Source organism: Arachis duranensis, chromosome 8, assembly GCF_000817695.3.
Source record: "Arachis duranensis cultivar V14167 chromosome 8, aradu.V14167.gnm2.J7QH, whole genome shotgun sequence".
Lineage (NCBI taxonomy): Eukaryota > Viridiplantae > Streptophyta > Magnoliopsida > Fabales > Fabaceae > Arachis > Arachis duranensis.
Window position 1 is genome coordinate 41,901,210 of NC_029779.3, and position 17,161 is coordinate 41,918,370.

General features: G+C 35.4%; 2 protein-coding genes across 2 annotated transcripts in view; one reads left to right on the plus strand and one right to left on the minus strand.

Moving 5' to 3' along the window:
- LOC107462835 (aspartyl protease AED3) overlaps positions 1-5,444 on the plus strand; it is a 6,791-nt gene extending 1,347 nt beyond the window's left edge. Inside the window, exons 2-3 of the mRNA XM_016081514.3 lie at positions 2,800-3,274; positions 4,704-5,444. Of these exons, the coding sequence (XP_015937000.1) occupies positions 2,800-3,274; positions 4,704-5,062 (834 nt within the window). The 3' untranslated portion in view covers positions 5,063-5,444. The remainder of the gene's footprint in view (positions 1-2,799; positions 3,275-4,703) is intronic.
- Positions 5,445-14,630: 9,186 nt separating this feature from the next.
- Positions 14,631-16,460, minus strand: LOC107462813 (benzyl alcohol O-benzoyltransferase). Its single transcript, XM_016081484.3, has 2 exons — positions 15,919-16,460; positions 14,631-15,792 (listed from the first exon to the last, which is right to left on the minus strand). The coding sequence occupies exons 1-2, from the start codon at positions 16,375-16,377 to the stop codon at positions 14,857-14,859; spliced, it is 1,395 nt and encodes a 464-aa protein (XP_015936970.1). The 5' UTR covers positions 16,378-16,460; the 3' UTR covers positions 14,631-14,856.
- Positions 16,461-17,161: the final 701 nt, after the last annotated feature.

Sequence of the window (17,161 nt, forward strand, 5' to 3'; positions counted from 1 at the left end):
TTCAGGTATTACAGTTGGATATTTGACTAAAAATGTTTGAATATCTCATAATTTTATTAGAAAAAATATTAAGTGATCTACAATTTTTCTTGTATTTATGTATTTATCCTACATTTAGGATAATATTAACCAATTTTGTTTTTTACTAACAATATTGGTCTCTTAATATTCTTTAGATAAGATTACACATTTTCAAATAGTTATATTACAATGCTATTGATTTGCATAAAAATATTACGTGTATATTAATCAGTCATTAAATTAATTATCATATATTTATAAATATATAAATATATGTATAATTTAATTTTTTAAATATATATTTTATATTAATAATTAATTTTAATATACACTTACTTAACATATTATTGATCACATAAAAAAAATAGTTCAAATGGAAACTAACAGGAACGCACATGTAAGATTAATGAGACTAAATCATATAACAAAATGCCAAAATTTTCATACTACTCTTAAGAAAATATCTATATGAAGCTCTCCTTTCAAGGGTGATTGCAATATTTATAAACTATTGTATTTGTAAACTTGGTTATATTTGAGGTTATTAAAAAATAAGCAAAATGATGATACAAATTAATTAGTTTAATTTTGTTTTTAATATGAATATATTAACAAGAACACATTTTTTGTTTGTTTGGTAACCACTAACAACAAAAAGAAAGGTATTTGGTTAAATAAAAACCTATATTATTCAATATATTGGATAACAACACTGCCAGGTTCACATGTCCTTGTCACCATTTAATAGTTCTTCATCCTCGCCATCACTGCATTGAATTGGAGCGAATAAAAAGAATGAGAATAAGAATTCTCGTATAACATTTTTTATGCATTAATTTATGTTGATAATGTAGACAGAGTGAAGTTAAATATGTAATCTACAAAATTCTCTAATTTATAATACTATTATTCAATTTGTCCCAAATAAAAATTCAACTCTAATTTCTTATACTGTTATTATTATTATCATTATTAATAGTGATATCAAATATTTTAAAATTTTTTGCAACCAAAGGTATGTATAAAATTATTTTTATATAATATATACTCATGACGAATAATTTTAATAACTAGTTTTAATGTATATATAATATTATCCAAATATAATTGATATGTGTTCAATACTGAGGTACCGCTAGGTGTATTTATATCTTAGTTGTTGTCGAAAATTAATTGCCTAATACGCATATGTTGGTGGACTTCATATTATATATTCGGTTAGGAGGATTGCTATTTTAAGCGAGTAATTTTTTTTTTCCTTTAAGGATTTTATTGACACAAAAAAATAACAATTTTTTTTAAAATCATATATCAAAACTAAATTCAATAATTTTGGCATATTTTTAAAACACACGAGAGAATTGATCTATATTTTATTATGCGCATGGGCTGCCTCTCTCATAAGATTCCCAATCCATTATCCAAACTCTTAAAAGGTTCACACACTTGTCGGTGTCACTCTTATACTGTTTTACAGCATAAAATAATTCACGAGTCGCATAATCGCAATGAAAAAAAAGTTAGTTGTCACTTTCCATTTTTAACTCCAGCGGGTGAAAAGTAAATATTTATTTGGCAATATTTTTATGGTCAAATTGGTATGTTTAACTTATTATAGTAAGGGCTTGTTTGGGTGAGTTTTTAAGAAAAGATATTTTTTCGAGTTATCTTTTTTTAAAAGATCTTATAGAGAAGTAAAAGTAATTTTATGTTTGGATATCTCATGTAAAAAAGTCTTTTTATCTATCAATTATGTTTGGGTATAACAATATAAAAGTACTTTTTTGTTTATTTATTACATGAAAAATATCTTTTTTTAAGGAAAAAAGATTTTTTAAAAAAAGATGTAAATTACAACTTCTCAAAAAAGATCTTTTTTTTTATTTTGCTAGTGCTTTTACTTTTACTACTAGAAATTTGCCAAACACGTTAAAAAATTAAAAAAGATCTTTTTTCATTGAAAAAAGATATTTTTTTAACAAAATAATAGCGCCCAAACATGCACTAAGTTTTAAATTTTTTTACTTTTAAGTTAAATATTAATTTTTTATTTTCTTAATAAGTAAAGCCATAGTTATTAAAATTAGACCGGACGAATTGGTTCGATCGAAAAAATTGATAAATCAGTAATTTGATCGATTCAATTAGTCAATTAGATCGTATTTACAATTGATCCGATCAACAAAGTTAAATCCTTTAAAAATCGATAGGTTTGCGCTTCAGACTACATCAGACCCACAAAGTGTATAAGATGCCTCCCCTTGCCACTACATTATATTGTTTCTCAATAATATATGTTACAAAAAATAGATATATAATAAACTATGAATGAATTTTTATTTTTTTTATCCTTTTAAGTATAAATTGACATGAATACCAAACAAGTAATAACACTATATAAATATATTGATATATTGATATTAATTATGTTATCTTTTGTTTTTTTTGTTTATTTAAATTAAAAAAATATTTTGTACTGATAACTAATTTATTATCTCTTTTTACACCATAAATTATATTTAAAATTTGATATTTAATTGTTATTAATATATTTTTAAAAATATACATTTAATTTTTAATTTTAATTTTATTTTTATAATTTTATATAATTATGACCGAATTAACTAAGTAAATCAGTGATTCACTGATTGAAATGATCCCGTTATATGACTAAGTTAATTACCGGTTCGATTTTAATAACTACTAATGAAGTACTAATTTCTACACACTATAGTAATCACCTAGTTTTATTTATTTGTTACCTTGAAAATATTTCAGGTACCCAACCCCAAATGCGGTGGAAGCGCGTGTACATTCAACTTAACCTACGGCAGTTCCAGCGTGGCAGCAAGCTTGGTCCAAGACACAGTGACACTAGCCACTGACCCAATTCCAGCCTACACCTTTGGGTGCATCCGGAAGGCCACAGGGAGCTCAGTACCACCGCAGGGCTTATTGGGATTGGGCCGAGGCCCATTATCACTTTTGTCACAGACCCAAAAGTTGTACCAATCCACATTCTCTTATTGTCTGCCCAGTTTCAAAGCCCTAAATTTCTCTGGGTCTTTGAGACTTGGTCCTGTAGCACAACCTAAGAGGATCAAATTTACACCACTGCTCAGAAACCCAAGAAGGTCATCACTTTACTATGTCAACTTGGTTGCTATTAGGGTTGGCCGGAGAATTGTTGATATCCCGCCGCCGGCATTGGCGTTCAACCCAACCACTGGTGCCGGCACCATCTTCGATTCTGGTAATGTCTTAAACCATTCTTTTAATACAATAATCATAATAATATACATAAAATTTATTTATGTTACTTTATAAAAATGGGCCAGTCACATGTGTAATTATTACAACATGAACCACTTTCATACATGCTCTGAAAATTTCTACTATTAGATCACCGAAAAATTACAATCATGATGCTCAAAGAATCAAATAAATCATCTCGATGATGTTAATATTCTTGATTAAATAATTTTTTTTATATTAATTGACAAAATGAACTTAACTGTGGAATGTGGATCCCATAAAAATATTTAATCAAAGGTAAAAGTTCATATTGAGTAATACTAGAGAATTAATACATAGTACTCAATTTCGGTCAACAATAGAAAAAGTTGTTAAATAAGTTTAAAATAAAATTTACTAAAAATAAAATTTTATTAAATTGGGAAAAACTACCAAAAGTATCCATAAAATTTACAAACGCGGACAAAAATATCCATAAACTAAGGAAATTAATGATGTACCCACGGAAGATGGGGTTTGTATGACAAAAGTATCTAAACCCTAATTTTTTTGTTAATTTTTTAATAAAATTTCCAAACTACCCTCACTCTCAACCTCAACTCACTTTTTCAACCTTCCATAACCCAACTTGTACCTTTAAAACCTTTGTCATGGAGTCTAAAACTACTCCTATAATAGACCAGGCCAAAATCAATGGTGGTGGTGGTGGTAGAGGACTTCGACCGATTCCTAGCAGATAAATTTAGTATGGTGAGCTCTTTTCCATTTTTTTCGCCAATCCCTTCACACAAAGAAAGCCCTCAAATTAAGAAAAAAAGGAAAAAACAAATGAAACGATTAAAAACTGTTCCTTTATGATTCTTTCTCTCATTCTTCATCAGTATTGATTGATTCTTTTGTTAATCTCGGCGCTGCAATCCTCTGTTGCGTTATTATTCAAAATTTCCACCATAAAAGGTTCATTTCATCTGTTGTAGGAGTAGTTTTGGATTCTATAGCAAGTTTTAAAGATGCATGTTGAGTTATGAAAGATTAAAAAAGTGAGTTGAGGTTGAGGGTGGGGATAGTTTGGGAATTTTATTAAAAAAATAAACAAAAAATTATGATTTGGATACTTTTGTCATACGGAACTTATCTTCCATGGATACATCATTAATTTCCTTAGTTTATGGGTATTTTTGTCAGCGTTCGTAAACTTCATGGGTACTATTGGTAGTTTTTCCTTTTTTTTATATTGAATGTTGACCGTAATATTAGCGGTGTAATGTTGACTTCCAAATTTTTTTAATTTAATATAATTAAATAATAAAATTTTCAATTAATATAGTCTACCAACTCAACTCCATACTCTGTATTAATATATCTCAAAATTGATTTCACTAATGTTTTTTATCTTTTTGGATAATGTTGTTATTAAATTTTACCAGGTACGGTATTTACCCGGCTAGTTGAACCAGCCTACATTGCAGTCCGAAACGAGTTCCGTCGAAGAGTTGGTCGGAAAATAGCAGTGACAACACTAGGAGGGTTTGATACATGCTATACGGTTCCAATAGTTGCACCCACAATAACATTCATGTTCTCTGGCATGAACGTTACGCTCCCTACGGACAACATCCTCATACATAGCACCGCCGGCGGCATCTCGTGCTTGGCCATGGCCGCCGCGCCGGACAACGTGAACTCGGTCCTCAATGTCATAGCCAACATGCAGCAACAGAACCACCGTGTGCTCTTTGATGTGCCCAACTCAAGGCTTGGCGTTGCTCGTGAGCCTTGCACCTAAACTTCTTTTAAGAAAAGAAAATGGTGACTATTGGTCCAAAGTTTTCATGATTTGTCACACTTGTATTGTATTGTATTGTGTAATTGGATTACAAGTTGGTCTTTGAGACGTTGCTATTTGGTGTATTCGTATGGATTAGGTTTCAACATTGCCAAGGGTTTATAGCTAATTATATAGTATAAGATTAGTGAGATGCTTTTAATTTGTGCTATGAGCAAGGTTGGAAGTTAATTAAACTGGTAGCTATAATAAATAGTGTGTTAGTGTGTATAGCTCCCTCTCATGCATGTTGTTTACTAATGTTGATTGAATTAAGGTGGAAACTCAGGTACAGTCGACTTCACGTGAAGTTGATAACTGAGAGCCGTTACATGATTTGATTGATTTGACTAAATTTTCATCTAACAATTCTCAACTATCAGCTTCACATAAAGTCGACTGCACCTGAGTTTTCACCTTGAATTAATATAATTTAAGAATCATCTATTAATTAACAAACCATCCTAACAAACTTGTCATATCACCTCACAATCTTGTACTAGATTTTCTAAAATATTTATGGAACATCTTTTTCACATTTTTCATCGTTATTTTTTATATTTTTTATGAGAACCTTTCAAATTTTGATAGAGTTAATTGCCAGTTTAAAATTATATTTACGACAAATTTTTAATTTTAAACTTGTGAAATTTAATACTGGTATCTAGCTCGCATCAGAAACCAAAAAGTTCTAAAAAAATTTTTTAAAAAGGGTATGATAAGTTACCTTTTTTAAAACTCTATCTCTCTCCTTCAGAAAATCTTAAAATCTTCAAAGAATCCTAGCACTCCAAATTCTTCGAATTCTATCATGCCTCACCGTGAACCTTAAATTCTACAATTAACCCCTAACCCTAGACTTCACTTCCTATAATCCATCATCTTCTTCCTTCTCTCTTCAACCCGACACACATACGCGCACACATTCTCTTCAATTTATTCTTCTTTCTCTCTTCATCACATATCGATGATGACAAAGAATGCTCGGCCACGAATGGATACGTTTAGCCACAGAGCTCTGCGACGAACTTTGCACTTGCCGGCGATAGTGAGGAGCGACAACGGTGAGCTGAAATGGCGACCCGACGCTGACAAAAAATGCTCGGCCAAATATATTATTCCAACACCTTTCTCAAACAAATATATTATTCCTCATGCCATCAAATCAAACATGGGGCTTATCCTCATCATTTAACTATTGTTCAAAATAATTTCCAATTTTTTTTACTATTCACCTAAAGTCATTTCCAAGCATAACTATCATTTTTTACACATACAACAAGTTGAACTCATGGACTACTATTATTACTATCACTATTCTAAATTATAGTTACTATTTCGAACTATGATTACAATCACTAATTCGAACTATGATTACAATCATTATTTTGAACTATATTTATGGTCACTATTCTGATTTAATTTATAGCACCACAAAACTCATAAGCTCAATCCATCATATTAAAAAATACCACAGGTCAAGTTTGGGGACTGTGATCCGACAATTATAATCCGGTCCAACTATGCTTATAAATCGGAATCCAAACCTAATACCAAACGCGGCTTATCTTCAGTTAGAGAGAATCTCGCTGATAACAACCCACTTAAAAACAAACTGAAATGATGACCGAAAAATCAACAAATATCTCAACCTCTTCAAAGAGGTAACATTTTATGAATACCAAATCCCAACTATGTAAAGATATGCGACTCACTCTGAGTAACATTATACTTATTTTATACTCTTACTAATTTGAGCGTCATAGTGCCGTTGCATGTCCCCGTCACGCCGTTTCTCTTGAAGCCGACATATACCTCTTCCACTTCAGGCAAAAAAAAAAAAACTGAATTCCTTATTATATGGTACACTCTGCCAAATTTTCTAAAAAATTTAATAATTGGTGTTGTTTGCTAAATTCTCGGGTGTGTGTTTCAATTTGATTCCAAGTCATCGTCTATGGATGTATAATAGGAATAACGGTGGACGGAGGATTTAAAACCTAAATTCTTTGAGGGGATTGACGCGTTTGTTGCGCAACTCTTCAGCATGGAACTGTTTAGGTATGAAGGAGTTTTGAGATGTCCGTGTGAAAAGTGCTAGCTGACTAAGTGGTTAGGACTTGCGGATATAACGTTTCACCTCTCCCGTAACGAGTTAAAAAATGAGTATTGGATGTAGATAAAATATGGAGAAGTGGACGAGCAGTGGGTTAACTGGTCTGTCTCGAATTTGAATAGGTTCGATTATCAATCAACAAGGATTCGGGTGGTGAGAGAAGTAAACATGGAAGAATAAGGGTTGCAAGGTACGATGTGAGAGGAAAATTCTCGTCAAGTGGAATAACATACCTAATCTTTTCTTCTGAAGGAGCTGCAATGGTTGTGGGCAATAACTATTGGTTTGTGCAGAAGGAAATCAATGCTACACATCTACATGTGCTGCTTAACTATGATCAGATTTCACCCGACCTCATGTGAGCTTTTTAAGTCTTCGTAAATATTGCAATTCATAAAATACTAACTTCTTAATCTAATCAAAACTTATTTATCCTATTCTATCATATAGATTATTTCAAGAGGCAAATTCTGATATCCCATTGAACAATTTTTTACGGTGGTTCAGAGAATACGTTAGTGTGCATCTAATTGACACAATAGATTCGGAACTAGTTGTACTTAGTTGGGGCCCAATGAATAAGGGTATTAGCTACCCGATATACAATGTTAATGGATATCAGTTCCATTCTTTATAGTGGTCGATTAGAAAAAAAATCAGATAACATCAGAGTTTGGGTTTGTGGAAATTCAGTCGGGATCATTCTGATTAGTTTGGTATGTTGCACAACATTATTAAATTAGAGTATTTTTGTCGCACTACGTACAAGGTGTGTATATTTAAATGTGAATGGTATAATCGAAATTTGCGACAAGGAACACAAAAGTACAAGGGCTACGATATCACTGAAGTTAATATAACCATAAAATATAGGCAATACGATCCTTTTATTCTACCTCAAAATGCACGACAGATATACTATTTGTCTTATTCGAGTTCATGCAAGTCTAGTTGGATGGTTGTGGTTAAGACTAAGCCGAGAGGTCACATCGAGTTTGATGATAGGACAGAAGGTCAGAAATCTTACCAGATTGATGACCCAACTCCTTCGAAAATGGTTGTTGATACCAGTGAGTCTATCACCCTTAGGTTGGCTGTTATGGATGATGACATCATTGCCCTTGGCTTAGATGCTAACACACTACAACTAGAGGACAATGGTCTTCAAGAACAAGACGGGATCGATGGCGACAAAGAAGAATAAGGAGAGTTCAATAATTAGAAAATTACTTCGGAAGAGGAGGATGGTGAACCAGAAGACAAAGAAGATGAATCTGAATAGATCTAATCTAAATATAGTTCTATAATATGTATTTTTTTTACCAAACTTTGAAAAGAATGTAATATAATTAGCATCATTTTAGATATTTCAATTACCATCATTTCATATTTTTAATTTCTATGTTTGATATTTCACATCAGGTTTAAAATATTGTTTTAATTATTAATTATTATGGTACATTATAAATGGACGGAAAAAGATTTAAAAAAAATAAAAAAAGACTACATTGGAATACATCGATGGTAACAGGCTAGTCAATTTATTTATAAAAAAAATTATAAACATTTCCGTTGGCATTACCGTCGAGTTAATCTGATGGTAAGATGACGTGGAGACGTATGATATGGCCCAAATATTACCGTCGGAAATTTTTTAATGGTAATATTCAACCAATTATGTTTGCTTCCTAACTATATTTTGTAGCTAAATCTAACAGAAATTATCGTCAGACACAAAAATTCGTCGATATTATATTACTGACGAAGTTTATTCTGTCCGAAAAATACCGACACAAAATTCAACGATAAAATTTTTTTGTCGGATTTTATTCGATTTCCGACAATATTCAACATTTTTCTTGTAGTGTCCCATGAGTATCACCATTTCCAATAGTGAAAACCCTTTGCAACGAAGGACTACATAGCTTTTGGACTCCTACAGTGTTGGCGATGGAAGTTTCACTTCTTTTGCATTCGAAACTAACCCGTCTCTTCTTCCTGTCAAGGCATTGTAACTTGGTCCTCGGCTAAATCCACTACGTCTCTCGTTGCCAGTAATATGATATCTGGACATGAGAACATGAGATTGTTGAAGGGCAAGCTCGTCTCAACATATTTTTAGCGTCGTCAATGATATTGTATCCTCAATGGAACTATTGAAGCACTTTTTTAATTTTTTTTTGGTGTGAATGACTATGAGAGATTAAGGTTTACGAGATTAATAAGATTGAAGTAATTTTTTTTAGTATGAATAAATAATTAAATATGTTTTTGTTTTATTTTTTAAATTATTTAAAAATTAAAATTATAGGATTCAAGTTAAATTTTAAAATTTGATTAATTTAAAGAATTAATTTTTGTCCAACATAAAAAAAATTAATAAAAAGATATTTTTTGTTTTTATTAAATTATAAAAATATTTTAGTAAAAATATTGATATGATATATATTTTAAAAAAATATAAATACTGACGTGGATAATATAATTTATTTATTATTTTGTTATTTATCTACAATTTTATTATTGTATGGGTATATATGAATTTTAAAAGGGAAATTACACATGTGCTATAACTCCTATCATCATCTCTAGTTATCTGCTTTTGTTGAATACTGAATATTAGTTAACACTTCAGCTCCTTTCTTCATCATCTCTGGTTGTTATCATTTTGACTGGTAATTTGTTGCTGATCACAAACACTTAGTTTGCCTCGAAAATGAAGGAAGTTCTCAGAAGGGACTGCTTTTGTAAGGATATCTGCTATTTGAACCGAGCCTGTGATGTGACTAACTCGAATTGTCTTTGTGTTGACATAGTTTCGAACGAAGTGCAGATCTATTTCAAAATGCTTGGACTTAGAGTGAAGGATGGGATTGGCAGCAAGTAAAACAACACTCAAATTGTCACAATACAGCATTGGCGCCTCAGGTGAGGGATGCTGCAGCTCACTCATCATAGTCTTTATCCAGGACAGCTCTGCTACTGCCTCTGCCATACTTCTATATTTAGCTTCAGTACTTGACTTGGCCACTACTGTTTGCTTCTTTGATGCCCAAGAGATTAGGTTGGCTCCAAGAAATATACAATAGCCACTGGTGGATTTCCTATCATCTGGATCTCCAGCCCAGTCTAAGTCACTGTATGCAGTTATTCCCATGGAACTCTCCTGTTTCAGATGCAAGCCATAGCTGGCTGTTCCACTGAGATACCTTAGCACGCGTTTGACTAGCCTCCAATGAGACTCTATGGGAGCTTGCACAAACTGTGATAACTTGTTAACACTGTAACATATCTCAGGCCTTGTTATGGTCAGTATTGCAGGCTGCCAATGATTAACCTGTACAGCTGTGGATCATAAAAGCTTGATCCTCCAAGGGCTGTGATCTTTGTTGTGGAAGGCAAAGGAGTGTGACACGGTGCACAGCCCACCATGCCAGCCTTCTTTAGGACCTCACCAATGTACTTTTGTTGAGTAAGTACTAGCCCCCCATCACACGTTTTATTCACTTGGATTCCAAGAAAGTAATGGAGATCTCCCATGTCTTTCAAGGCAAACTTGGCATTTAACTTTGCTATGACATCCCTCACAATTTTTAGGGATTCTCCAGTGACTATGATATCATCAACGTACACAAGCACATAGGTCTTTAGTCCACTGAATTTCTTAATGAAGACTGAGATGTCAGATTTGGTGGCAACAAAGCCAATCTCTCTTAAACCACCAGCCAGCTTATGGTACCACTCTCTTGGTGTTTGCTTTAGTCCATAGAGTGCTTTGGTGAGTTTGCACACCAACAATGGATCTCCTTGTTCATAACCTGGGGGCTGTTTCATGTAAACTTCCTCTGTCAAGTCACCATGAAGAAAAGCATTGTTGATATCTAGTTGCCTAATTGCCCAGGACTTGGATACAGCAATGGATAATATGGGCCTAATGGACACATGCTTCACTATAGGACTATAAGTTTCTGTAAAATCTGAACCAGGCTTCTGAGCATACCCTTGAGCAACTAACCTTGCCTTATGTTTTTGTAAAGTTTCATCTGCATTATACTTTAATCTGAATACCCACCTGCTGCCAATTGCTTCTTTGTTGGGTGGAAGACTCACCAACTCCCATGTTTTATTTTTTAGTAGAGCATCATACTCAACATCCATAGCTGCCTTCCACTCTGGAGATTTGAGAGCTTGTGTTACTGATCTTGGCTTAACACTTGCAAGGATGATCTTTGGCTTGACTATACCAGCTTTACTCCTGGTGATCATTGGGTGAGAGTTGTCTACTGCAGTTTGATAAAGAGGTGCTGATTCTTCAGAGGTTGGTAGCACAGTTTCAATGTCATTAATAGGAATTAAAACTGAACTTGAAGAGGCTGTTGTTGGCATTTGGGTTCTAAGAGTAGCACTGATTGAGGGTGTGACTGCTGGTTGCTGGAGTGTTGCTGATTGCTGGTTGTTGGTATTGTTGTTAGAGGGCTGATTACCAGTTGAGCTTGGAAGGAGTCTTAGAATGGTTGGAATGATTGGCACACTAGGTGAGGTATCTTGTCTATCTGAGACATGTCCATTGTGAGCAGGATTTGTTGCTTGTCTGTAGGGGAATTGGTCTTCAAAGAACACCACATGAGGAGTGATGATGACTTTTCCATCTTGGCTGAGACATTTATAGCCTTTGTGAGAGGTTCCATACCCAATAAAGGTGCAGGGGGAGGATCTGAAGTACAACTTATGCTTGTTGTAAGCTCTCTGATGAGAAAAACACAAACAGCCGAAGACTCGAAGTTATTCATATGAGGACTTTTTGTTAAATAATTTCTCAATGGGAGACATTCCATTTAGGACTGGTGTTGGCAGCATGTTTATCAACTTTGCAGCAGTAGTAAAAGCTTCTCCCCAGAATTTGGTAGGCATAGATGCATTGGCAAGTAAGGTAAGTTCCATTTCAACCACATGACGATGTTTCCTTTCAGCAGCTCCATTCTGCTGGTGAACATGAGGGCAGGAAAACCTGCAAATAATTCCTTTTTCCTGCAACAGCTTTGATAAGCCCACATACTCAGCAGCATTGTCACTTTGCAGCATCTTTAGTTTAGTGTTTAATTGTAACTCAGCAATTTGTTGGAAGTGATTAAATACTGATTTTAATTGAGCTCTAGATTTGATTAGGTAAAGTCACGTAAATTTTGAAAAGGCATCAATGAAATTTACAAAATACCAATGTCCATTATTGTCAGTAATAGGAGCTGGCCCCCAAATGTTAGAGTGTACAAGTTCTAATGGATGATTGTATATAGTTTGTGAAAGGGAAAAAGGTAAATGATGAGATTTGCCAATACAGCAGGCTGAACAAGCAATTTTGGTTACAGGAAGTTAAATATGACAAGATTTTAACACCCTTGACATAACACTACAATTGGGATGTCCTAATCTAGCATGCCAAACTAGCAAGTTATCTTTATTTCTTACTGATGCAGTGAAAGCTTCTGGAAAGCTTTGAAGAGTTGTGAACTTATAGAGGCCTTTGTGAACAATGCCCTGAAGCACTATCTCTTGAGTGTCTTTGGTTTTTATGCAGCACCTATCATCATGAAATTCAAAAAAGACTTGGTTGTCACAGCAAAACTGATATACACTCATCAGCTTTTTGGTAATTTTAGGTACACACAACAGTTTTGTAAGATATAACTTTCTAGAGCTCAAATCAGATTTAATACACGATTTACCAACAAAAGAAATCTGCAAACCTGTTCCATTGCCAACAATGACTTGCTCATTGCCACAGTACTCTTCCTTTTCTAACATGTTTTGTTCATTGTGAGTCATATGATGAGTAGCTCCAGAATCAGGATACCAGTTTGGGTCCTGAATTGTGGCAGGTGTTGCTAGTACATTACAACAGTTGGCATGAGGCTGAGAAATATGCTGAGAGGCCTGATTGCTTCTATTTCCACTGCTGTATTATGATCTATTTTGATTTCTATGGCTATAGTCTCCGTTGCTAGATGCCTGGTTATGTCCACTGCTATATCCTTCATTGCTGTATCCTCCATTTCCATTTTCATATTCTCCTTCATTGGTGTCTTCACTGTACCTATACCAGCAAATTCTTGCTGTATGACCTACTTTGTTACAAACCTGACATTGAGGTCTCTCATTCGTATAGCCTCTTGGATTCTGCATTCTACCTCCTCGATTAAACTGGCCTATATGGAATTGTCCTTCATTTGGTTGTTCCTGCAGTGAGGAGTCTTGAGTAAACCTTCCACCTCTGCCTCCGCGAGACATTCTTCCTCCTCTTCCTCGAAAGCCACCTCTAAAGCCTCCTCAAACGAATTGAGCAAGATTAGCTTGTACAAATGCTTCAGGCTTTCTAAACCTGGAGAGCATACTCTCATGTGCGAGCAACAAGGCTTCCAATTCAGCCACTGTTATGCTTTGAGCTCTTGCTAACACAGAGGTGTAGACTGAGGAATATTCTTCAGTAAGACCATGCAAGATCGCATTTACATGATCGCTCTCATTGATTACCTCTCCTACAGAAACCAATGCATCAATAGTTCCTTTAATTGAAAGTACATACTCTGTCACGGAAGCTCCGATCTGAAGAGTACTGAGCTTGTGTTTCAGCTGCATGACCTTTGCCTTGATCTGAGAGGCGAAGTGATCCTCCAATCTCTTCCACACTTGATGAGTGTAGGTACATCCAACCATTCGCGTAGTGAACGACTTGCTCATTGAGGCTAAGAGCCAAGACTTGAGCAACGCATCTTGCTTTTTCTATTGTTAATACTGTGGATTCAACACTGCATCAGTTTCACTGTCTTCAACTACATACTATCGAGGAACTCTTCTTCCTGTGACATGATTCAACATATCATTCCCTTCAATTGTTGAGATTGCTTGATCTTTCCACTACAAAAAGTTGTCCTCATCCAGCTTCATTGAGATCGATGTTGCGATGAATTCCTGAGCCATTGTAAGAAGCTAGGGTTTTCTTGTTCTTGGGACTTGGTCTTTGCGGAAGCTATGGCACCATATGCTCTAATACCATGGAAGGTACCAGACCATAGAGGGTGATTTGGATAAAAGAAGAGTTAAGGGGGAGAAGGTATTGACAGAGAGAACAGAGAGAAGAAAGGAAATTTCATTGATTGAACTCAGATTGAAAGCAAAATTGGTGTACATTGATGAGAGTGGTCACTTATATAGAGAGGTAGAATAGAGAAGCTGCAGGGAAAGCTTCCAGCCCCTTCCAACAGTTTCTCAATCAATTAACTATCTAACAGTAATAACAGAAAAATGACAAAAAGCGTGAAAGGAAAATTACACACATGCTATAACTCCTATCAATTTTAGTATGGAGGGGAGTGAAATTTTTTTTAATTTATTTAAATTTTAAAAGGGCACCTGTCATACAAAAATGGGAAAACCACATATGTTGATTTATTCGAACACAAACTAGCTTACAAGTGTCTGTATGTATAGCACATGCTTAATCGTTATTCAGCCACTAGCAAATATTGTCTTGGGGTACAACTATATTATCTTACAAGCATCCATTACCCAAACATGAATCTTAAACTAGGCGAGTAAGAAGACTTCATTTATGAATTTAACAAAGTTCGTTGTGTATATATGCCTATAAGGAAGAAGAGATAAAACGAGAGGCAGAGGTTACAGTAACACGGTGAGAGTTGTTAAGGATGCTTTCCAACTCTTGAACAAATCGATCCATGGCTTCCGATGGTAAACAGATAGGTATGACCAAACCTCGCTCTCCCTTGGCATTGGTAAAGGGAATGTAAAAGCTGGCCACACCAGGAATGGCTCCAACACCCCCTTTGGCGGGCCCACCATAAGCAGCCTTCCCCCACCCAAAGTCCACCTCTCCGAACCCAGCTCGGGTGACATCCGACACCAAGTACGACCTCACCACAGTAAAATGTGGCCGCCCCTTCAACACCATCAAATCCGCTATTGAGTGCATGTACTCCTCCGTCACATCCGCCTTCGCCTTCCTCACCAGCTCAACGGCATATCCCAGCGGGTTCTCTCGCAACTTGCCCGCACTCGTCACAGCCACAGGGAATGCAAAGGCGTTACCGTAGTAACCAGTAGGTAACGAAGGGTTGAACTTGGCGCGTGCATTCACGATACAGATTATGCGAACCTCTTCTTCGTTGTCCGGCTGTAGGGCGATCGTGCGCCACCGCCATAAGCAAGCTGTAAGTATCTCAAAGTCGGAGCAGCGCTGTTGATAGGGAGGGAGGAGGCGGCGGATGGCGGAGAACTCGCTGGGACCGAAGAAGAAGGAACGGTGGGCCATGTCGTCCAACGGGATTATGGTTCCCTTGGTGTCGGGGACTTGCTCATACTCTCGATGGTTGCATGTAATTCTTGGCGGTACTCTTGCGTTCAAGAGGTCTCTCCGCCACACAGGTTGCACCGAAGGCTCACGTGCCCCACGTGCAATTTCGGCCACTGCATTCATGAACTGGACTAGTCCCGCTGCATCACTCATCGTGTGGTTTAGCCTCAATGCAAAAATGAATCCACCACACTTCAGCCGTGTTACCTGCACATTAAAAATTTTAATTTATAATCTAAAACTTAGGATAAATTAAATAATTTAAAAAAATGATATCAGCTGACATTGGTTAAAGAACTTATGAGTTAGGAAGCAAGGAATATGAAAATTTACCTGAATAAGGATCAAGGGAGTGTTGAGAACTTGTGCAGAGCCCGGAACATCATAAAGGAGCTCCTCCCAACATGGAAATGGAGGCTGAAGAGCATCCCCGAATTGGGCAAGCGTGACGTCAGCGTCGGCCTCAACAAAGAGAACACCCTCGCCGGTGCAGTCCACCATTAGTTTCCGAGCAGGCCCTTCCCTAAGCCTACCAGCAAAAGGGTAATAAAACACAAGTGCTTCGGCCACAGCCTTTCTAATGATGAGGGCAGGGTCTTTCCCTTCCATCGATGGATCACTGCGATAAAATTGTATCACTGGAATTTGAAAACGCAGCCCTTCTTGGTCGTCTATGTCTGAGAGTAGTTTCACTTCGCGAGGCGTTGGTTTCGCCGGAGCTACAAGCTCCTCCTTACCCCTCCGCACGGTAAACACAAGCGATTCCGATGATGATGGGACCGCCATGGCCATGCCGAATTGGAGAGAGGAGTGAATAGAAATTACAAATTAGTAAATTACTACGTATTCTTATTCACTGCTATGCTTTCTCTCAAGTAAGACTCTGGCTGTATATAAAGAACAAAAATGCAACAAATTGGAGTAAATAATACAAAAAATATATAATATTTTTAATTAAACAACGGATTGTGATTTTTTTTTTGGTAATATAAATGGGAACGGATCAAGATTTTATTTCCATCCCATGTGATGCATAATGGGCCAAAATGGGATGGCCCTACCTCAACCAGAAGTCGTCCTGCTTTAATAATGAAAATGCCCATGACCACTGAGGCACTAACCTGTAAATTCAAGGCTAGGTACCAATGCTAGTTGACACGTATGGATGAGAGTCTGTATTTTTTGATATTTTTTTTTTAAATTTGATGCTCATTGGAGGATGAAAATAAAATTTGCTTGCTTAAAAGAATCATTCATTTTATTTCTATAATATCTAAAAAATTAATTATTAAACTTTTGACCAGATATCTTGATACAAACCCAAAGAAAAAAAAAAGCTAGGTGGGATTCTTAAAATTTTTGCACTATGAAATTTCTCGGATGCCGCATAGACAATAAAGTAACTTGACCGGCGATGACTTGACTTAATTTGGTAATTAACAAGTGACTTGACTTTAAGTCCATTTCTAGGTAACTAACAAGTATTTTAAGTATGATAATATTAAAAAGATAAAAAATAATTAGTTCAAACAACATAATATTTTTATTTAGTATTTATTTATTATAGAATATATTA

Excerpts from the sequence above, each read along its gene's own strand:
- LOC107462813 (XM_016081484.3), bottom strand. The coding sequence starts at position 16,377 with ATGGCCATGGCGGTCCCATCATCATCGGAATCGCTTGTGTTTACCGTG. Across the intron at positions 15,793-15,918 it reads CTCCCTTGATCCTTATTCAG|GTAACACGGCTGAAGTGTGG; the intron begins GTAAATTTTCAT and ends TTTAATGTGCAG.